The sequence below is a fragment of the Clinocottus analis genome, unplaced genomic scaffold (genome assembly GCF_023055335.1).
Source record: "Clinocottus analis isolate CAN_PGR_092001 unplaced genomic scaffold, fCliAna1.0.p SCAF_25, whole genome shotgun sequence".
Classification (NCBI taxonomy): domain Eukaryota; kingdom Metazoa; phylum Chordata; class Actinopteri; order Perciformes; family Cottidae; genus Clinocottus; species Clinocottus analis.
This window is the reverse complement of record NW_027175987.1, coordinates 1,414,559-1,438,313: the sequence shown is the minus strand read 5'-3', so window position 1 is coordinate 1,438,313 and position 23,755 is coordinate 1,414,559. Positions and strand designations below refer to the sequence as shown.

Genomic DNA, 23,755 nt, shown 5'->3' with positions numbered 1-23,755 from the left:
ACGGAGACCTGTATGCTGTTTTCATCTTCATGATTTATTTAGGGAAATTGTACAATGGAGTTGCTGAGAACAAGCAAGACAACTTTTGCACAATTATTTAAATAGTAGAGAAAAAAAATCAAAATACAAGAGTAGCTTGTTCGTGTACAATTCCATCACTTAAAGTAAAAAGATAATTGAGAAAATACTTTTTTAGAGACCATGATTATGCAGCATTTTGTTGGATACATGTTTCATTGAGGAGCAGTATGATGCCCTAATTGTAGAAAAGAAAGGATGGAAACAAATCAAATTCACATTCTTGTATTTTTGTACATAATACTGGGATGTTAACTTGCTGTGTTGGACTGCGACTTTTTAATTTCATCATGCACTGTCCATATTCTGCGTGAGCCACAGCTGACTCATCGCGCTCACAACTGCCTCGGGGTCCATAAACGACAGGTACTGCAGGCACATGCAGTCCTCCCAACCCAGAGCGGACTGGTCCTGGATCAGCCCCCTCTCTGCCAACCGCATCACCAGCAGGGCTCGCTTGACCGTCAGCCAGTTGTGTACGGCGGCGGCCGTAGAGCCGCCGTGATTGAAGAGTGGGACCCGTGGCCCCCAGAGGAGCGCCTGAAGCATGGCCACCATGTCGGCCACCTGGGGCCCGCTGCTCTCGCTCTGCAGCCGGGAGGCCAGGTAAAGAAGCCCCATTCGGTGTGAGGACGAGGCCGGGTTTGGTCCCGAGTCCAGAGGCGTCGGGCTCTCCTGCGAGCGGAGGCAGTATTGAATCAAGGCTCCTACCTGGGTTTTGATGTAGGCGAGGGGGTGAGGCACAGACGCCAGCGGGGTTAGCACCACACGGGGGGAACCGTGCGTCCTCCATGACGTCTGGATCTTTCCTCTTTTCTTTCCCCACTCCGTTTCCTCTCTCCGTCTGCTGGTCTTGTGCCCTCTCTTCTCTTCAGAGGCGCCATGTTCCAGCTGCTTTTCTCCCTCGTCGCGCTCCCTGTCGGGCCACACTAAAAAGATCCCCCGAGGTCGCAGCTCAGCTGCAGCGGCGCTGAGGTTGTACAGGTGCAGCGAGCCCGTCAATACCTGCAGCAACAGAACACACACCCGTCTGTCGTAATCCAGACAATCTCCGTCGCCGTCCTGAACGAAGTCCTCGAGAGTGGCGCAGGGCGGGTCTCTCTCAACGCTCACCGAGAGCCCCTTCTGGAGGAAGGCCTGGACAGAGGTCGGATTAATGCTCACAAGACCCCCACCGTTCAGTTTGGCAGCGGTGCAGTCTGACTTAAACTGACGAGAGGGCCCTTGAGTTTGCGAGACGCCGAAGGTACTCCTCAGGGTGCCGCTTCCCTGGAAATGAGCGATAACTTCTTGCACATTGACATGCAAAGGCGGGTGTTTGGTGTGAGCTGAGGAAGCGCCATCAGGCTGTGTGTGGACCTGCGCAGAAGGACGGAAAACAGAAACATACACAATTAAAGTCATAATGAAGACACTTGTGTTGCAACAGTGTTTCATGGTAAATGTGAAGAGGGAGGAGGGGAACAAGATAACTATTTGGGCCTTCCTGTTGCACTTGTGACACCTGATGACAGTTTAGAGGAAGTGTTTCTGGTACCGCAAGTCAGTCTGACGGTTGCCAATCTTGATGTAGATCAAGTTTGCATTGTGTGCAATGTGCACAGCGCGGCCCACTTTGTTGTTGCCCGCAAGGGGCTGCAAGTGACTGTAGCACACGACACAGAACATGTTGAGCTCATGCATTATCACGCGGAAAACACTGTCGACTGATTAGAGGAGCTTCTACATCACCCTTAAGCCGAGCGTCCTTCCTGGGAGCTTGGGGCTGTGCAGGCTGTAGTAAACCGTGTCTGCGATCTGCTTTGGCTCGCTGCCCTCACACAGCAGGAAATCCTGAGGCTGGTATGAGACGGCGTGCCTCTCCGTGGCCTCCCCCTGCAGCAGGATCCCAGCCGCCACGCTCTGCGCCGTGCTCCTCAGAAAGAGAAGATGTCGATGCTGAATCCCCTGAGAAACCACCCTCTGGTCGTCAAAGCCGCCGAAGAGGTAGGACAGGTGTTCGTCCGGGGTGTCGAAGGACAGCTGGGAGAAGGACAGTAAGGGGGCGGGGCTCCTGCTCACTGCTTGAAAGTCTTCTGGCTCATCGGGGAAATAGGTGTCGGGTATGGGTGCCAGCATGTACAGGGGGTTGTCAAAGTTTTGAGGGTGTCTTGGCACTGGAGACAAGGGGGAGAGTTGAGGCGCTTTGCTGCCGGGGAGGGAGAGGGCGCGAGCGAACCTCTTCTTTGGGACGGGCGGCGGGGTGCCATCGGAGAAAAATCTCACCTGGTGTCGGGAGGGATCTGAGCAAACACAAGGGGGAAGAGATTCAGGTCAGATGCGAGGAATGAGGAACGAGCGTGCAACAGTTTGGGGAGTCCGCATCCACAACGGAGTTGTAATCTGTCTGAATATCACATGTGTGTGAGTGAAAGTAAACGTTTCACATGGTCACTTCCTCTCTTTCAGTTCTCACAAGAAAGACGAACTGAGAAGGCAGAATCACACATTATGCAGTAAGACGCCGCTCACACGTTGTTTCCAGAATTGGGAACAGTAAACGATACCGTTAGCCGACATGACATTTGAATGGAATTGTTTTTTCCACAGTGACATTTTAGAGGCCGCGAGCAGTTTTGCTTTTGACGTAACCTCCCCTCGTCCCCTCTCCCGTGAGCCCACCGTAGCGCTGGTGGATGGGGCACTGGGCTGCCTGGCAATCTGTGGGTTCGGGGAAGACGTCGTCGGACGCGTAGTTTTCATGCCGGAGTCCAGCGGGGCTGAGCATCGCACAGTCCGACTCCACACTGGAGAGTCTGGAGGACAGAAAAGACGCACAAAATTACGAAAAAAAAACATGCACTGCGGGATTCGAGACGTTACAAAATAGATTATATTCACATGAAATCTACTTTTATTCCAATGAAGTATGATCTTTTCTTTTTTGATCCGGCCTCATGTGACGATGGATTAATATTCCGAGAATCGGAGATATTGCTGAATAATCCTGAACTTCTCGAGGGGACAGTTTGTGCGTCTTACCTGTGCTGCTTGACGGGCAGCGCTGGCGGCCGTTCCTCCCCTCTGCTGCCCGGACCCGACGCCATCAGGAACCGACAAAGATTCAAGCTCCTAACCTGTTCCTCCACGTCTCTCGCAGTTAACTGCTGTCACTGAACGCCGTGTGTGTGTGTGTGTGAGCGTGTGCGCATGAGTGTGTGTGTGTGTCTGGAGCTCACAGGTGGCTACCGCAGTGCCTCTCCAAAATACTTCCTTTTTGTCTCAGTTACTCCCTCGGCCGCCTTTTCTCTCTGCGTCTCTCTCTCTCTCTCTCTTGTGTGTGTGTGTGTGTGTGTGCGTGCAGTTTCAAAGTGGGTTTTTTTCTGCCCTCGTTATCTTTTGCGCCAATTGTTTTCAGTCTGAGCTTTGAGGTTGGTACCGGAAAAGTGGTTTCTGTTCTGGGGGCAGGAGCTGCTCTCTGAGCTAACCTCAACTTGACAGAGATGGGGAAGAGCAGTTATACAGCAAAGCCCCTTCAATTTGCACTCTGGTTTCCTTCTTTTCTCAGTTGATCTACATTCGCCGTGTGTAGCCTCAGCATGAACTTCTCTCTTTTGGATGATGCAGTTTCAGCCTTTACACATGCAACGCCCTTTCCAGAGGGGCTCGCGTGTGGGAGTGTTTGCTTTTCACTGACTTGAAAAGAAAGGTCACATATTTCAGCAGATAAAGACCGAGATGATTTAACGCGGCAATATTTTGCACAAGTGTGTGTGGGGTGGGGGATTGTTGACAACTATATAATAACTTGCTTTGCAATCATGAAAAACGCTTCGTCGATCTCTGCCCAGGCTGCCTCTTTAGCTGAGAGGTCAGAGGTCAGTATTGCTGATGAGAATTGGTTTGATGCCGAAAAGTCAGAATAAGCAATGACTTGGTTGATTGCGTCCCACTTTAATAATTGAATGACTCCAACTGTAATTAAGAAGACATTATCATCAATATCACGATCTTTAATTTTGCAGGAAGGCAATCAGAACTAAACAACAATATAATATGTGTGTAAACACAGCCTATGAAGCATCTTGAATTCATCATCAACAAAGAACTCATAACATGACGGCAACGAACGATCCAAGTGACCGTTTTGGGAGATCCTGATAGCTGCGATGTCAGTGATACAAAGAAAACTCCAACAAATGCGTCTATAATGTAATATTATAATATTCCTTATTTCAGTCCTTTTGTGTGCTGTCAGGCGACGTGGAGTCTATTCTTGAGGGGAAGCTGCTGAAGGACTCTCATCCTGTGACTCACCATCTCTTTGTAAACCACAATGACACGACAAGTGTTGTCGTGTTGTGACAGACGGTGACGAGAACCAAACTGTACTTCCAAATCTTAAACAGCCTAATAAGGCAAAGACATTTTTTTTAAAAATCATCTGCGAGTTATGAATCAGATGCTCATTGTAATGAAGAAGCCTGTCATTGTGTTTGAGCTCTCTGTCAATACAACACCGCAGAGGGACTTTTTCTTCTTCTAAAATATGTCATACAAGGAAATTGTGCCTCAATTAGTCATCATATATATATTACTTTGTCTTAAAGCCTTTCATTGTGAAAGTCAGGATTTTGACTCATGTTATTTCTTCAGTCACTAAAGTTGAATTACACTGAGAAACAGTGAAATAAAGTATGTTACCTGCTTTATTTTTAATGGATTTAATTAATGGACACTGCATGTTGCTGTGTGTTCTAAAATTACAAACATGAATGTTTTAACATCACATGCATCTCTTTTCAAAGAGAGTCTGAGCTGTTTGTTGACTTTGAGGGGGGAAAATATATTTGAAAGTTCCAAAAAAATAACAGGAGAACTCATCTTTGATGCAATATTCACACTAACTCATTCGTTTCGCACAAACGCCTCACGTTGACCTGTAGCGGCATCTAGTGGTGGAGTTGCAGATTGCACTAAACTGAAAACTTCGCAGCTCACCCTTTTAATTATTATTATTTTTTTTTACAAATGTGTCGGGAACTAAGATCTTTCAGATAAAAAAAAGTGCTTTGGTTTGTCCATTCTGGGCTACCGTAGAAACATGGCGGTGCATCAAAGCGGACTGTGAAGAGGACCAGCTCCTTGTGTAGAAACAAATGGCTCACGAGTTTCATGCTTTCGATTCTTATTTTCAGGCTTTTTATACTCCAATGAAAATACATCTATGCCAATAAAACCCCATAAATCTTTACACACTGTTACTGTCACTGTACAATGTATCAGTTGTTCTGCACCGTTATTGTTATGCGTTGAATGTAACATAAAATATCTATAAAATATGTCACTTACTCAGGGTTATTCAGTTTACTCAATGAGAGAAAACTGGTCCCTTAAAGAAAAAGGTTGTGAACCACTGTGTCAGTGACTAAAATGAAAGCGGAAACCCTTATTTGGCTTAAAGCATTCACGTGAAATGACCTACGTCATGCACATAAACAAACAACACGGCGAGTGATTATAATTTCAGATGACCTGGGACCATCTATTCTTGTGGGACTCGTTGTTGTATTTTCATTCACTTTGAGCAGAAGCACTCTGCATCACAATGATATTTAGCCACTAGATCGCAGTGTGTGGGAGAGTTGAAGACGCGGGCTGCGAGGACGCATTAGTCCACCGTCATTAAGGGCCTCTCCACCGAAGCTCTTCATATGCTAAGGAGGAAGAACGCCTTGGTTTCTCAGCCTGAGGGGCAAATTGGGCTCACACTCATGCAGGTCCGCCTTTCTGGCTAATAGTGGAAGCCGTACAGACGTTTTCAACCGGGGGGCTAAATACAGACAGCTTGAAAGCGAGTGACATTTAAGATCCTGAAAGCGTTGGGTGAATTAATTAACCTTAAACACCACTATAAATATTCACTTTCTGGACGTTATTGTAAAGATGACCTTCCATGCTCCTCAGCAGTTTGACTTCTTTGCCAAAAAATGAACAGCTTCTCCCGAAACGGGAACTTTGAAGTAAAATGGGATGGAGAAAAACTCAAACATAATACACATAATATTGCAGCGGCCTGTTTGTGTTGGTTTATTTTTTTAAGTGACAATTGGTACATTTTTCATGAGTTTTTACAGCTTGATCTGACATTTCTGTCTACTGACAAGACAAAAGGACATGAAAGACAATTTGCATGTTTTTGAAATAATAAATGCACAATTTAAGGTGTATTAAAGCAGTTGATTTTGATCCTAACGGCGGGCGGTGAAGTGTTTCCTTATGACCTGGTAGAAGCGATGTTTGTGCTTGCCATCTGGTTTCCTGGGCATGGGAGGAGGTGATGAGACTATAGCGCCGATGCGGGAGGTAGGAGAAGCTTTCATCTCTGCCTTTACTGACGTTTCTTGATTCTGTGAGTCCGTTAACTTTTGAGGCAACTTCCTCTTGTCTTTCAGGCAGCATGCGGCGTCCTCGTCCTTGTTTAGGCGCCGCAGCCCGGCTTGGTAGAGAAGTGCCCCCTCGCTCGCCATCTGCGGGCTCTGGCTCAAGGTGATGAAGCCGTACGAGGTCGTGACTTTGGTCAGGTGTGGCAGGGAGAGGGCGGCTTTGCTGGCAGGGTCCAGGCAGTGCTGGGCCTCGGCGTCGGTGCAAGGATAGGACACCTCCCTCTGAAGAGCTCGCCTCCGGGCGAAGGGGTCTGAGACGCTCCGCTCGGCCCTTCGGTCTGACACAAGCACACTGAAGCGTGAGGATGAGGTAGATGAAGGAGACAGAGACGACTCCCGCTCGGTCCCAGAACTCCCTAAGCCTTCTTCTGAATCCTCCCCCGTCTCCTTGTCCAATGATCTTGAGCTGCTCTGCACAGACAGAGTTGGTATAGTGAACTGAGGGATGCTTTCAGGTGTCAGGATATTCGGATAAAGGCTCTCCCGGCTCGTCTGGAAATCCGATCCTAGAGAGCACCCGAAGGACCTCGCGCTGCTGGTCGCCCACAGGAGTGCACGGACTCCTGCGCTGCTGTGTCTCCTTGCTGTGGAGAAATCAGCGGAGGCTTCCGTTCCACTGCAAATAGATCCAATGCTGAACGTCCGCGTGACTGCGTCCTTGGCCATCACTGACTGTCCTTGACTGTCTGTGGCACACAGGCTGGGTTGTAGATTAGCAAGAGGATGAAGGAGAGGCTGCTTTTATACAGCGCCACTTCCCACTTTTTGGTGCAAACGCATCAACGGATGCGTAAATGTGACGAAAGCCAGGGCCGGAAATAGTTCCCAATTAAGGAGCTTGTCAAGTATGGAAGCATAATGATGGGCCTCTCTCTTAAACCTCTTCATATGCTAAGGAGCGGAGGCGCAGCATCTCCCGGCCTCTCAGAACATCAGGCGTGTTGCTAATTATATTTTCACGAGCAATGAAGCTGCTGATTATTTTTAGTTCTTAATTAATTGGGTTGAAAAAATGTCAAATAATTGTGAATAAAGCCTATCACACAATTGTGTGTCTAACAGTCCGAAGATATCCAACGCACGCCGTCATGTGGTCATCAACCTGAACATGTCGTACGATTTTTTTTGTGTCGTGGCTTCTTAATCCGTCCATGGGTGTAAGAAATTAATTCTGAAAGAGTTGTGGCAATATCTAGTTAAAAGGTCATAAAATGTATCACATAAACTTTCCAATTTAATTCCTGTATATATTCTGAATGATTTTTACGGAGGGGTTAGTTCATATTTCATTCATAGCCTGATTTTATAGCAATTTTAGTATGTAAAACATGGCAAATAAAAAATGTCTAACGCAGTGCTCTGATTGGTGCAACGTGGAGTTTGCAAAAGCTATGAGCAATGCAAAAAAGGTATCTTGCATTAGTATTTAGATAGTAGATTATTATTTTACCATCAAAAAAGACTAGAACAAGGAAATATATTTTGCTTTGTTGTTTTAAAATAGTACATACATATTCTGTTAATGGTTCATTCACTGCTCTGATGTGCAGCAGGACACTCGCTCATCACCGTGGAAAATCTGCAATAAATACATGGGTAGGAGGTCTGTAGCCTCACAGCATTAGCAGTGGTTTGCAGAAGTTTATGATATGATTGTATTTGACCTTCTGATGTTAAAACAAAAAAAAAAACGGTCACGTGACCACCAACTCGCGGCTTCCAGCCGGTTGATTGGCGGGATTTGTTAATTGTTCCGCTCTAATTGCGCCAGGTGCGTCTGTCCCTCCTGGTTGGCTAAACCGTAGCGACTTCAGGGTACATCTCACCCACCAAAACCCGCACACACACACATACATACGCGCGCACTGGTGTAGTCCCTCAACTTCGCTTCCTCACCTCACTTCCTCACTTCCTCACCCCTCGGCCGGCCGGTTCACGAGGCTTTGACCCGCAGCAGGATGACTTCTGAAATCTGCCAAGACATCGTGGAGCTGGAGCAGCCAGAAAACACCGAGGTAAGACTGATGGGTCTTCTGCAGTAACACAAAGGCGCGTAAATGCTCAACAGTGACCCTGCTCGTCTTCACCTGCGTCGTGTCCTCCCCCTGTAGGAAGCCGCCGTGGTTGTGAAGAGAGGCGGTGTGTTTCGCGCCGTGCTGCGCGGCCTCTTCTGGCCCTTCGGCCTCGTGGTACGAGCAGCAGCTAGCTTAATGTTTTTTATATTTTTGCATATAACTTGTTGGCTTTACTGCCAGCCTGACGTGTCTCTCGCTCACAGATGCGCACGTACCGCGGGTTTTGGTGGGTGCTGGGCTTCCGGCAGCCTCAGGAGCGGGTCACCGTCAGCCCCGCGGTCTGCAGCCCCGCACGCCAGAGCCTCTCCGGCCGCAAGCGCCTGCACAAGATCACCCGCATTCTGCTGTCCGTCCTGCCCCGCTGGGTGCAGAGCAGCATGGGCTACCCGATGTCCAGCAGCATCGGGTGCTCCCTCTCACCAGGTATTATAGAAGTCTATGATTTAAAAAAAAAAAAAAAGAGAAATTCTTATGGTAACAGTTTTCAGATGTTTTGAAATAATCACTGGCTACTTCAAAGTTGGTCTAAAATCTAAGGGCCAAAGATGTTCACTATGCATATCTCCTTAAACTTTTCTAGGTGAGGATGATCTGTTTTCAGGTGACGGTAAAGTCCAACTTTAGCCCAATAGGCGTGTCAAAGATTGTATAGTGCAGCAACTTCTGACTAGGGGTAAAACAAACTTCACTTGTTGCTCAGCCCATGCAGTAGGTTGAAAAAGATTCAAAAATCTCTACTGTGTCGCTCTTATCAATTTGTGCCGAAACCAACTTGTAAGTTTGCCAACTTGAATACTAAAATGCAACAAAATAAAGTACAACTTTACCTTTTTTTTTATAAACATGGAGCATAGCAATACTCTTTGTACAGAATTGTGATTGTAGTAATTTAGAAATGAGCTTTGTTTCCCAACAGAAATTAGAGTCTCTCCTACAAAACCTTGTGGAAAGGGCAGCAAGAGAAAGCAGGATGAGTTAGATGATGATGAGGATGACGAAGAGGAGACTCAGACCTGGGTGCAGGCATTCCTCAATCAGGAGCTCGCTGAGGACGAAGGCCTTGAGGAAGATCCCGATTTTGAGGTAGGTGCTCAGGTTGAGCCGACTTTGTACGCGGTTTGCTCCACTTCGCACTGCGCTGAAAATTAACTTTCTTTTTAAATGTACAAGGACGCGCTCTCTCCTGTGTCTCTAATCTGAAAGGGAAATGAGCATCGACTCAGGGTTCATCTTCTGTACATGACCACATATTCAGTTCCTAATGAATATGTACACGCTTAAAAAAATACTCAACACTTGCAATGTACTATAATTAAAAAGCCTTTGCATAAAACCGTATTTATGCACGTCGTCGTGCTCCTAATGATGACCATCTCTCAGCCCAGTACTGTCGAGACTGAGAGTGAAGAGTACTGCTCGCAAAACAACACGGAGAGCGACATGGAGTTCGAGGTGAAATGCCTCGCCGTTGGAGACGTGAACACGGTAAGATCGACAGACGCATGGTTTTAAAGAGAATCTGTTTGAATTATGGAGATTGATGTGACACTTAATAATACTGACTACTTGCTATATACAACTTTAATCCAAAATCATTTGACTAAAACCTTATAAATCACACCGTCTGTCTCCTGATGCCAACCATCTCTCAGTCCGGTACTACTGAGAGTGACGCGGGAGAGCACTGTGACCCTGCCGACAAAGACATGGCCACCGAGGGGAAAAGCTTTGTCTTTGAAGACGTGAACACGGTAAGATCCACTGAGGCACATGGTTTTAAAGAGAACTTCTGTTTAGATAATGGGGATAATAGATGTGGTGGCTAACTTTTTTTTTCTTTTTTTTTTTTTAGGGTGTTGAGGTGTCTTGAATCTCTTGCCTTGCTGTTTAATGTGTCATTGAAATTGTTTCCCAGTGTTTTTGTAATGTCCTTTACTGTGACCTCCCACTAGATGGCAGTAACTAGTTTTCTATTCCACAACTGAGCAGATGCGTGAAGAATAAATGTTAATATAATCAGTTTTTTTTTGTATGTTTGTTGAAATGCAGCTGGAGCTACAGTGCCTTGTCACAATTTTTAAAACCAGTGTTCATTTACAAATTGCTCAACTTAAAGCCTTGCTTCAGGTTGCTCTAAAATGTGTTTTGCAGTTTGACACCAACCTGTGAATAAAAGTTTATGGTGCGCTGAAATTGATAAATGCTTGTGTGATTTGTTTAGTGTCGATATGCTTACGCGGCTCGTGATCACTGCCAAGTATATATTTAAAAAAAAAGCTAAACGTGGCTCAATAAACTAAATATAATGGTAACATCAAGTTTTGTGAGCTACAGACTTAAATTTCACCTCTGTATATTTGACTAAAGAATACGCAAATGGCGACATTAAAGATTACAAGTTTGTTTCTCAAACTTTTACTTTGGTACTTGACCAAGAATGCTAGCTGGCTTTGAAGCTGTTTGCCAAAAACAGTGTACATTAAAAGTGACTTGTTAAGAGTTGCTCATCTGAAGAGAAATGAGCACAAATCATTCAAACCTTAATGACTGACCTCATAATGGTAAAATTTCTGAGTTTGACATGCTAAAAAAAAAACCTCATCATGCTTTAATACTATTTGTGTGACAGTTTTTACATTCACCTATATTGCTGTCACAGTGAAGGCCCCGGGGCTATCTTTGACTCGCGCATGTGACTTCCAGCTATTTGACCCGAGTTCATCCAAGCCGAAAACGAGTGTCATCACCGGCTCTGCTGCAGGTGAGGGCAGAGTGGAGAGGATGTGCAGTGTCATTTTTGTGCTGCCCAGTCGCACCTCTTCTGTCCACCTGACACACACGCAGCCAGTGTCTGATCCGTGTTTATAGGAGTGGGTGGCTGATTACTGTGAAGATCCCCGTGAACCTCTTGAGCGCGCTTGAACTCGTCCTCGTCCAACAATCGGCTCACACTCTGCAACGCGGTGGATGGAGCAGAACAGATTGTGGTGAGAGATGAGCCAACGTTGCGCTCGGTTTAATCTGTTCCTCCGTTTAGATGCAAATTGTACACTTGAGGATGTAGCATCAAACTAACATTGTGTTGAGCTGTTGCTGGCATCAAGGAGCTTAGAACTCCAAATTAATATCTAAGTTATGAGTACAAAAAATTGCTTCTTGTCCGTTAACCCCGGTGACATCACCACGGGTTCTACGTTTGGAGACGGAAGACCTACGTTGCAAATTGAGGGAAAAAAATGGATTCAGACCCATATTAGGCACTAGGGGAATATTTCTTCCGCTTTATTTTTACCATATTAACCTGTAGTTGCAAAATGTAACAAACTTTACAATAAGTATATCTTTTAAAGGCATTTTTCTCAACTATTTTTCCCCCCATATTTTCCTGATGTTTGATTTATCATTCAAATCCTGATTTATGCAACATGTTATATCTGATAGTATTTTCTGATTTATGAATTGATGAAAAGAGATATCCAACATGATCCATCTGTAACATGTCAACAAATTGAGACTTGAGCACGACTTTATTAAATGTTCTGTTCTGGAAATGTATGCACATTAATACATATTTAATAGGATAATTCTTAATTTCCATAGTTAAACGTCCCATCGAGATTAAGATCTAATTATCAAGTGGGCTCACTTGTAGAGCGATACAAAATACTGGAGAGTAATAATTAATACACATTATACGAACCTCATGCACAACAGGGCATGAAAATTAAAACGTGTGTAATCCTGGCTTTTTAAAAAGAGTTGTTTAAAAGCCTTTCGATAACCCCGCTGGATCATATGCGTTTGGTTTGATATGTGTACTTTAAATGTGTTTGAATTGCTGGCGTGTGTTGCAACCACAGCAAAGCCACATAGGGGAAAGTGTTAAAAAATGAGGGCAACGTTAAGCAAAAAACAAAGTCAACACCTCTGAGTACCAACACACATGTGCTTCATCGAACCGCGTTGCTCTGTACGGCACGTGGAGAGTTCAAAAGAGCAGATCCGGGGAAGTGATTCAGTTGTTGCTGCCGAGATCCAGCGGCCTTTCCGTTCAATTAATTCCTGAAAACTCTTGGAAGTTGCTTTGACAGTGAACTTTGAGTCTTTCCTTTCTTTCTTCCCCTCTCAGATGTTTTTTCACCCCCTGACGCCCAGGTGCAAAGGCAGCCGCCACCTTACTGAAGCAGCAGAGCGCCCTTTGGTATGAATTAAATGCTCTTTGTGTGTGTGTGAGTGAGTGGGAAGGGCAGCAGCAGTGAGAGCTGGATACAGAACAGGAACTGATGGTCTCTTGGGGCTCTCATGGCTGTCTGAGCGTTTGAAGGGTATAGGCTGCTCAGCGATGGAGAGCATCGACCTCCATCTCTGGTGTTTGTTGCCAGCTGGAGACCGCTTTTTAAACCTCAGCAAGCTCCGTCTTTGCCTTTTTTTCCTTTCTTTTTGAACAAGCAAGGTGAAACGCGGTGTCTGAGAAAGTGGCGGTAAATATCCATGCACGGTCCCAAGTGTGCTGCAGAACAAAGGCCGCTGCCGCCTGCCTCTCGAGGTGAATGTGGTGGAAGTCTTGTTGTTCTGCAACAGATTGGCTGCATGCGGAGTGATTTGTTGAGGTGATCAGTTCAGATGCTGGGTGGGTTATGCTGCAGGCAGCAGGGGCTTTCATATTATGTCACCGCCTTTTGTTGTTGTTGTAAATTACATTTTACCTAATCCATGTAGGCAACTCTATGCAGCACAGCTTGTTATAAATCCTCTCTGACACACACACACACACACACACACAGAGGCTGGACACGCTGCAGAACCACAACTCGGACTTGACATCGGCTTATTGTCACCTTGAATGAATGGCAGCAGGTGTCGGATGCTCCCCGGGCCACCAGTTTGACCCGCAGGCTATTATCTGCAGCATTTCAATGCGGCTCTGTAATCGTCAGCCAACAAAAAAAAACGTTCAAACTTCCCCAACCCCCTCCACCCCCCCCACCCCTCCCACCCCCGCCTCACATTTCCCCCTCTGCGCCCCTCTCGACAGTCGCGCGGCGTGTTTTTTGTCTTTACCTCCAGACTAAACGACCAGCTGTCCCCGATGCTTTCAAGAGCATCCATCATGTTCAGAGAGGTACAGAGCAGGAAAAGAGGTGTGAAAAGTGAAGCGGACAGATGGGAGCCCTCAGTTAGTCACACACTTTGATGCAGAGGACAGTGAGGCCTGTCGAAAAAAAAAAAAAGTTTTCGGAAGTAAAGGAAGCGGGCGAGGAAGTCAGATCTTGTGTAATCGATGTAGATTTCAGCGCTGTTGGCGGATGAGCGACTGCTACCTGTGCCTCGAGGCAGATTCAAATAAATTTGCTTTGACACAGCAGTGATTTATTTTTCTCTTTGTTTCCTTAATGTTTGTTTTAGGCCCTTTTAAATAGTTTTATATAATAATCTGTTGCCCTGAACTATCACGGGCCAGCTTATCCGCAGAGTCCCCTCTGAGCTACCCGGCGTCATCACCTCAGCTTCTCATCTGGATGAGTGTATTTTACGTCTCACTGCGCTCCTTGATCAATCCAGCCGGATTTAAGGGCTTTGCTGCTATCTGTGGTTGTGTTTGTCCTTGTCTGTGCGAAGGTCGCCGACTCACATAAGGCTGTGCAGCGCTCTCAGTGTGTGTGTGTGTCTGTGTGTGTGTCTGTGTGTGAGTGTGAGAAAGTCAGCTCCCGCTGATGCCGACTAGCAAATCCATTCACACGTTTACGATGCTGATTCTCAGACGCGGCCCTGAGATATTCTGCGACGTCGCTGGTAAACCTTTATTCACACTCAGGAGCCGCAGCGCTTCTGATTTCTCTGAACCATTTTTTTCTTCTTCTTTTTTTCTGTCTCTTGTTCAATTTGTTCGCACCAGCTGGAGGAATTCTGACACAAGCCGCTCCGAATGTGACAGACGTGGCGCTCTCCTCATTTCTCAGTTTGTGAGTCCTCCTCGATTCCTTTCCTCGTCTCCTTTCCTGTCGTGTTAGTGCCTCCTACCTGATATGCAAGCCGAGGATGGCAAGGAAGCGAGTCGAGGAGAGGAAAGAGGAGTCGAGGCAACAGGCATTTAATAAAAATAAACCTTCGTGCCTTTGGAGCCGCCGTTTTAAAGCGAAGCCAATTAAATATGAAAGCGTTTAATTGGCTTTCATATTGAAAGTGTTCATGACAATGTATATATACATATTTACTTTTAATTCAATTCACTTCTCCATCTAATGTGTCCCGTCTCTTTTCGACATCATAGGTGCCGAAAAGACTTCCTCAAAAGGACACACCTGTGCATCCTCGCTCATAGCTCCGTCCTCGGGCAAGACTCCTCTCTCCTCGAGACACATTTTAGGAATTGAGACGTCCTTCATGACGCGCTGAGGGCGATTTCTGGGTCACAGGCTGGAAGAGAGGAGGAGGCACAACATGGAGGAACGAGTGGTTGGAGAAGTCAAATGTCAATCATGTCGGTCTGAACACAAGGCAGCAAAAGGTAAAGTTTCTTCTTTAGGTGTATATTCAGCCTGTTGGCTCGTTGTTGCCCTCTGGTGGTGGTTAGGAAGATTGATTGGATTACGATCGAGTACTCAGTTCACATTGGAGGTTTTCTTTTCACGTGACTTCATACTTCTACGACACATGTTGTATTTTTTTACTCTTTTACATTCAAATTTGTCATCTTTTTGCATCAAATACATACAAAGAGCTTAAAATAAATGATGTTTTGTTATAAATTAAAACACCCAAGAGTGCAACTGAAACATTAACTTGATAGCCGATTGAGAAAACATGTATTTGTACATTTCATGTTGCCAGCTAAACCAATCGGTGGATTTGCTATTACTTGAATCATTTTGAGGTTTGCTCAAAACAAGCACTGTGAAGGTGTCACTTGAGTTATGAGAACTTCTTACTCATTCGGAAATGATTAATTACAACCTAATTAATGCCATGTAATAGAATAACAGTCACAGGGGACATTGAATACTTTTACTTTGAATCATTTTTAAGTGCATTTTCTTGATTACTCTTACATACTTTCGCTTTTATTATCGTATTAATGAAATTTACATAAAGCATTTGAATACTCATTGTTCCTTCTCCACTGGAACTAAGAAAAAAAATAAGATAATCCTTTATTAGACCCGAGTGGGGAAATTGCAGGATTACGGCAGCAAGAGACACATACGGTAAATAAAAAAATACCAAAAAAATATATATATAAATAAACAGTAATAGAACAGTAAAGAATACAATATTAGTAATAGATATACTGGGCTTTTAAATTTGAATGTCTGTAAATGCAGCCATGCTGTGAGTTATGTGAGTCCAGGTTTAAACAGACTTTATCGGACAGGAGCGACAAAGTGATCATTATTTCTTAATGGCAGTGTGTGGAGAATTGTTCTTCTATAATGGACGGATATTAAACCTTTTTTGGTACCAGATTTTACTTTGAAGAAAGTGAAATGGACATTTTCTCAAGAGCATGACTTGAAAGCTTTTTAGTCCAGCGAGCAAGTTGAACTTCTGAAGAAGCTTTCACTGAAATCAAACTAGAAAAAGGGCTCGTGTTCATTTGATCTGTTGCTTTCTTAATCATGAATACTAAGCAGCATAAGCAGCTTTGGATGAGACCGTCTGCCACATCCTGCAAATGTAAAGTAAAATATTTAATATTTCTATCGAACAATTTCAGATGGCAGAAGCTTTGTTTCGTAAAGTTCCGCTATTACCATCTTTCTCAATAGTAATTGCTTTCCTACGTTATGAAGTGTTTCTTTTTATGGATGAAGTTCCTCTATACGGGGGATAGGAGTAAGTATCACAAGTAAAATATGTTTGGATTAAGCATTGCTAGCATGAAACACCTAAAAGTATAAAAATGCAGAACATGTCACAAGTAAAAGTGAAAAAAAGTCTCAAAGTCAAAGCTCAAAAAGTATAAAAACCTTTCAATCTGGAAAAAACAACCTGTCAGCCCCCCAGAACTGTGCTGACAGTCTGCAGCTCTTGAGTAAAGACACTTTGACACTTTCCACCTCGTGTTATCTTCGACTGCAACGGAGGTCGTGCCTGCATCCGTGCTCATCGCCTCTAAATCTCGAACCCGCCGCAGGCCTTTTCATCCCAAACAATCACTTCACCAACCCGTTTCATCGCGCAACATGCAACGCTTTCTCAGTTGTTTCTGGGGGTCAGTGCATCGAGGTCACGCTCTTAGGCCCACGCGTGCAAACGCTCCAGGCTACACGGTGTCTGCGGTGTGACTGGAGTGCCTCTCCGTCAGCTTCATATTCCTCATGTGACCCTGCGGAGGCAGCTGCTCCCTCTGACCCGGCCAACAGGGAAACCACCTGTTCACACACGGCGACCACAGAACTGTCGCTTTTTCGTTAAATTCGTGAGGTCGCTAACACAGGTCATTCACCGATGTAAAGCAAAGCTCTGTGACCTCTATTAGCGCTTCTCAAATGCAGTAAATTACTGAAAACATTACGCCAGATTTAAATACCTTTTTAATTTTTTACTAGCACGGCAGATTATGTTGTGATGTGAACTGGCAATAAAAAGTCTTAAAGTAATAGCAACAGGCCACTCAATACATCTTCTTCATAAATCATAGACAGACAATCATACAGCCATTATATGGTAATAATTATACAATAAGTGTAAAATTACGACATCCAGCATTAAGCATTAAAGTATTATTGTAATGTTGCAGCTGGTTGAGTTAAATACACACTAATACATAATATTCTAGACAATTAGGACACTTAATCCCAAAATTGTGTGAATGTCAGTTAGTCCTGGTGGGCAGGTAGCTCCTCCCATCAGTGTGTGAATGGGTGAATGATGTTTTGAGTGGTTAGAAGATGAGAAAAGCGCTATACAAGTACAGGTTCATGTACCATTACCACTCCTGTCCATCCACTCAGGCGTCTTCACTTGTGTCTCCTCATTAAATATTTCCTCAGGACAATCAAGGCTTCTCCCTCAGGCGTCTGTTAAATTTCGCTCTACATGTTTACCTGTAGTGTTTAAAAAATATAATGGATTTTTAAAATAAATATCTTCTCAAAATGTCAAAATAAGTTGTTCCTCATACTCTGAGCCACACATCTGCAGTAGCACTCACATACACAAAACACTCCAGTTTAATTTCTATCTATATTCTGAAGGTGATTACAGAGGGGTTTGTTCATATATAATTCATATCCTGGTTTATTCAACATTTTATATCTAAAAACATGGCCGCAATGTTTTTTTATGGCTGTTGACAGTTTCTCTGGAACGATGACTATATATCTAAAATGTCCTCTGAAGAAACCTCTAACTCTAATATGCCAACAAAATGTAATCTTTTTGATTATTTTTTACTTTATATGATATAAAATAGTAAAAAAATTAGCTCCAACTCAACCAGCTACCTGAGTTAAGCCCTGTACTGCCCACCATTGGAGAAAGGAAATCCTGTATTCTGTTGGGAAAGCCAAACACACAAAAACATGCAGTGATAGACTGCTAAGCAGCTTGAATAACATTTTTTTATATGAAATATGACATTGGGAAACAAAAAAAAAAAAGAAATAGCTTTTGTGAAGCGTGTAAATATCTTGACTTAATCAGCATAAATTACGGGATCCTGAGACAACAGTGAAAGAACTTCATTCGGAGGTGTGACAAATAATGTGTATCCCTGTTGTCTGCTGTGTAACACAGTTTGACGCTGAAAGTCGAGTGTGCGGACCAGCTGGTTCTTTGATGTGCATTTTTTTGGTCTTTTTTAAGGCCACACTTCTTACTAATTTTCCATCACACCAGTGCTTCTAAGCCATTGAGATTCTCCCCCAATCCTCCACTTCCCTGTTCCCACTGATTACTGTTTGTGGCAGCAAAGAGACGAAAGCGCTCCAATTACCAGCTGTCCAATTAACCCACATCTTGTTGCTCTTTCTTGTTGTGGTGAAACGTTTCTCTTACATGAGTAGATTTCTTCTTTTTTGTGTGTTCGTGACGCCGCTGGCAGAATCTGGGACAGATGAATAAAAGGATGGAGGGCTGTGATGGTGAAGACCGCTGTGTGCGGGTGTGGGGGGCACTGCAGAGGATTTTACTGGAGCTATACGGATTTTCTGGCTTAGAAAAAAAACTGTATTTATTTTGCGGTTAGATAACATGATGTGTCTTGCGGAAATTACACATTTTTTTTCGTAGCTCTGCATCTCCCAGACGCCGGGGTTTCGGTATGTTGTTCTCTGTGGTTCACTGTCTGCTGTCGTTTTGTTTGCCATTATGTTTTTGAGTGTGTGCCAAGCACAGCTGAGTGACAGTAGTGATAACATGCAGAGAATGTTAAGCTTCCCCTTAGTCACAGGGAGACACACACACACACACACACACACAGACACAGCAAGGAAGTCAAATCCTGAACCTGCATCTTTGATGTGCCCACCGGCACTAATGGGATTTGTCATCTTTTCTGACAGAATAACTGCAGTCCTATTACAGTGTCTGCATGTATCCCCACATGCACTCACACACACACACACACACACACGCATACACCGATACACACGCGCACACACTGAAGGAGAAGGTGTGCTCCCTGGCTGCAGCAGTGCTGATAACTCGTCTGATGACTTCCTATCAGTGATTCAGCTCATTTCAATTATGAATTTCCCTCGTGGCTGCAGAGCAAACAATAGCCCATCTGCCTGTTTTCATTTTCAAGTTTGTTTTTTTCCTACACTTGACGGAGGTAGAAAAGTTTGGGGATGAATAAGTAAGCAAAATGCAACACAGTGCAATAGAAACAGATTTCGGGAATAAATAATGATGTACATGAAGTGCATGTTTTCCATGTCTACTCGAGCTTGCGCTCCGATGAAGAGAAGAAAAATGAGTCTCAAACCGTCTCCGCATCGCTCCAAACTGATCTGATGTAACCTGTCTCACATCAGTACATGAAACAAACGGGAATGTCATCTTTTTCCAGCAGGATTTCTTCATTGTCTGTGTGTTCTAATACTAACATCATATATATAGTACGCCAGGAAAAGATGAAGTATGTCAAATGCAGCAACGCCAGGATGCTCTACTACATCCTGTTGCGTTTTGCAGGATGCAAGCTCGCATGCTTTTCTGGTTATTATGACCCTAAGTGCTTGTTTGCAGCAGATATACAAGTAAGACAGTTAAAGGTCAAGGTGCGTTGTTATAAGGAAGAAGTGGTACGCAGCTTAATTTTCACTGTTTAAAGTCTGATTGAACCCTGGTTAATTACGACATCTTGACGCGTCCACTTCTGCAATTGCATCATGTTTTTGGACTAGTTGCCTCCACCTATTGCTTATCTGGATGAATCAATGCCCTTACATTTGCATAAAGATAGTGGATGGAAAGACGCTTTCTTTTGCAGATTTTCTCAAAACAATATTGAAAATTTGGAGCAAGACAAAGAAAAGAGAACCTTGGTTTTTGAGTCTAATGGATGGTGAATGAGACATAAAGGTACCGGTGCGTGCACACTGTGTGTTATCGATTTAAGAGGTGTATTAATGTTTCCCTCAGACCTCCTCAGGCTCGTGTCAGTGTTGATGATATCGGTGGTTGTGGAGCCAACAGACAGTTAAACCATGGACCCCTCATAGACTCACCAGCACTTCAAGGTTGAGGCATCTCAAAGGGCCTTCGTCCACGGAAAATAACATTTCCACACCAATGACTTCTTTTTCTGTCACATATTTCTTTGGAAACTATACCCCATCGTTTATTAGACTTTCCGCTCTCCTCACCTTGGCTGTTTGCCCGCTGGCTATTGGCGAGGGCGAGTTTCTACCTCGGATCCTTCAAAAGGTTTTTTTCAGCTGCGTGAATGATTTGACTGTGAAAGGCCACAGAGGGCCATCGCCTGTTTGGCCTCTTCATTGCCTGCGCACCCACACTGACGGAGCTTTAGGAGAGAAGCCTCGGCGTTTGAATTTGAAGTGAGGCACGACACACAAAAAGACAAAAAGACGAAAGCATCCAGAGTGAGCAGAGACTTGTCAAGGGTTTGAGTGCGCTTTGAAAAACTGTCTCTTCGAGAGAGAGAGAGAGAGAGAGAGAGAGATGCAGCGATGGAGAGTGGTATCAGAGTATCTTTGTACCACCGAACCTGGCAAATAGATGTGCTACTTGGCTCCAGCCCACTTACGTAACATTAAAAAAAACAGGAGAATATAGCCAGGGGCATGTGAGCAGCACTGATGAACTGCCGGGCATGGAGCACTCTGATACCTGGAGGCACCAAAGCAGAGGCCACTTGACGAGTCTAAAAATAAGCAGGAGATGAAAACAATGTAGTGACAGAGTGGGAGTACAATCTGAACACTTTTTTTGTGGTCTTTCGTCTTCATTCTGATCCTTGTAACGTGTACTCAAGGGCCAAGAGTAGCCTTTTGGTACGCCTTTGATAGTAGCTGGAAATAATCTCCAGTTGACTCATCAAGCCGTGTTTAATTTATCTCAGCGCCCTGCTGTGATGCCGTCTATTACACCTTCAGTGATTGCATAACTTTTGATTCACAGGGGTGGACTTTGGATCTTTTTCCACCCTGTAATCTCTGTACACTCTCCCCCTCGCTTCCTGACATTCGCAGCGATGTGTGCGTGAGCATTGCAGTGCTCGGCTTAACTCTACTGGCCACCAATCCTAATCTGCCCTCCTGGCTAACAAGCCTAAAGCAAAACAGAGCAGTGGTCAGCAGGAAAAATTTGCCCGTCACAGATATTTTCACCCTGCAGTTGCTGTAACATGCGTGTGTTATGCAAATCGGGAAGGCACATTGTGTGTTTGCACAAGACGTGCTGCGCATATATATATATATATATATATATAAAAAAATCCGCCACAACAGCACATTGTGTAAGTTATGAGCAGAACTTCAGAGGCCAAAGGGAGAACATGATCTCTCCGCTCTCTTAAAGTAATTTAAGAAATCCAATTTCTGAAATGTACACTTGCTGATAACATTTTTAATTCACTTCGGCAAAGCCAGGGCATGGAAAATATCTTCTTTTGAGTTCATCTAATTGGTTTTTATTGTATCCTCCGCGGTTCATTCGCTTGTATCATGTGCAGTGATTTGGATTCTTCTTGTCTGCGCTGTTTAAAAACCAGCTGGAAACGACAGCAAAGAGAAACATAACCCCAGAGCTTTCTAATCCACCCACTATCCCCTGCTCTGCCTCGATCTGCATACGATGTGGGAGGCTATTGTGTGAACTCACTGATCTGATGCCACAAAATGTATGAGCAACACACACACCTCATACACGTAAACCACTTATCATTTAATAAAGGTACCAGAAGTGCAATCAAGGGCCCAGATGAAGTGGAGCGGGGAGATATTTCTGCTGCAATGCATGTTTTTGCACGGCCTACATTATGTTTTTACGGCCCGCAGTTCATTGTTCTCTGGGTAAAGATTTCAGTTCAATGTTTCCAAACCAACAGGAAATAAAAGGTTGTTGCACATGTGGAGCAAATATGGCCAGAGGCTGAAGATACTATGCTCTGTGTGGATGTTGGTGTACTGCAATATAATTTGGGGACACCATTTCTGCGAGCTTTTTATTTTGATGCAACATTCTGTCCTCAATAAGCTCAGGGGAGTCTTTATGAGCAATTGTTGCCTCCAGCGGCCTGCAAACCCTGCGTTAATGTCTGCTTTTGTATGTGCATTTATATATCACGCTTGGCCTCACTGATTTGAGTATGAGACACGAACATGCTGCGAGGAAAGACCGAAATTGTGACAAAAATTCGGCTTTTCTCTCCAACTTTCTCTTTCCCACCTCCTCACTAAGCACTCTGATGGACTCTAACTTCCTGCTCAATATTACTACAACCAAGCTCCCATAATCCCCTCTGACACGTTCCACAGGCTGCATATTTTACATCCGAGTTGAAGTTATTTTTGTCTTGGCTAAGAGGTTGCAGAGAGTGACATCACATCTGCAGCTGATTCTCTAAAAGAGGAAACACAGATTCGCGAGCAGTGAAAGGATGCGTAATAATCCACATTTAGCTCGAGAGTTTTTCACCACAATGCATTAAGAATTTTATACAGCGGATCCATATATTTGCTGAGGGTCTTATCCTTCCTTCTGCTGGCATTAAGCATTGCAAAGTCTCTCACTCTTTGGGTGTTTTTGTAGCAAAGGTTGAAATGAGTTGCAGCAGAGCGCGGCTCTGTAATCCTGCCCTCTGCGCCTTCCAGCCACACACTCTTTATTTACTCCTGACAGCTTCAAATTGAAACTGTGATCACATTTTCCACGCTGTTCCTCGGCCACGCTCACTTTTGGAGTCGACCAGCCTTACTCGGTGAAGTGACCCCCCCCCCCCTCTCGTTTCCCTCCCCGTCTCACCCTCCTGATATCTCTTTTCCTCCCCATCTCGCTGCAGCCCGGGCTACCTTGTTTCCTTCAGGGATTCATCAATAGCTGACCCTGACATGGTTTTTTTTCTTCTTCTGTGAGTCCTCCAGCCTCTCTCTATCTCTGTCTGTATTGGACAGTCTATTTGTTAAAACTGAAGAAGAAGAAAAAAAAGACAGATTGGATTCGAAGAACAGAGAAGAGGAAGAGGTGGATTAATCAAGGCGAGTGTGTTTCTCTGGGTGACAGCTGCAGACAGTTCTGTCATTACCGTCTGATAAAATGGGAGTAAATCTAACCCTCTCTCTTCTTGTTTGTACTTCAGCGATGTAAATTAATCAGAGGACTGCCTGCAGGAAGAGGCACATACAGATTTTCAGGAGTCCTTGTGAAAGAGTTGGCGAAAATCTGCACATTTACTTCTCTCGGTTCAACCTTTTTAAATTTAACTCGGTTAGTTCTTCCGGCATGGTGGCACATAATTCAACTTGTAGACTCCAGTGCCGACAGTAAGAGTGGATAATACATTAAATATATAGACTGGAACAGATGGCTCTGTCTGAACACACACACAAACGCACACACACACACACGCCTTAAAGGGCACCAACGTCTAAATCCCGAAAAGCTGAAAAGTAATCGATACCTCTCGCCCTCCTCCAGTCCACTCCAGCTTAAACACACACGTTCAAGCTTAAAGTGGCACACAACTGTCACTCGTGTCTATTCACATCC

General features: G+C 44.5%; 3 protein-coding genes across 3 annotated transcripts in view; 2 read left to right on the top strand and 1 right to left on the bottom strand.

The window, feature by feature from the left end:
- Positions 1-192: 192 nt before the first annotated feature.
- Positions 193-3,090, bottom strand: LOC137794674 (inactive tyrosine-protein kinase PEAK1-like). The gene is made up of 3 exons (XM_068591605.1): positions 2,740-3,090; positions 1,810-2,360; positions 193-1,437 (listed from the first exon to the last, which is right to left on the bottom strand). Exons 1-3 carry the CDS (start codon positions 2,843-2,845, stop codon positions 367-369), a joined length of 1,728 nt encoding a protein of 575 aa, XP_068447706.1. The 5' UTR covers positions 2,846-3,090; the 3' UTR covers positions 193-366.
- A 5,322-nt stretch (positions 3,091-8,412) lies between these two features.
- org (oogenesis-related gene) lies at positions 8,413-10,771 on the top strand. Its single transcript, XM_068591628.1, has 7 exons — positions 8,413-8,518; positions 8,615-8,692; positions 8,782-9,001; positions 9,495-9,661; positions 9,959-10,063; positions 10,231-10,329; positions 10,431-10,771. Exons 1-7 carry the CDS (start codon positions 8,462-8,464, stop codon positions 10,446-10,448), a joined length of 744 nt encoding a protein of 247 aa, XP_068447729.1. The 5' UTR covers positions 8,413-8,461; the 3' UTR covers positions 10,449-10,771.
- A 4,278-nt stretch (positions 10,772-15,049) lies between these two features.
- lingo3a (leucine rich repeat and Ig domain containing 3a) overlaps positions 15,050-23,755 on the top strand; it is a 53,509-nt gene continuing 44,803 nt past the window's right edge. Inside the window, exon 1 of the mRNA XM_068591599.1 lies at positions 15,050-15,086. The gene's annotated coding sequence lies outside the window, so the exon portion shown is untranslated. The remainder of the gene's footprint in view (positions 15,087-23,755) is intronic.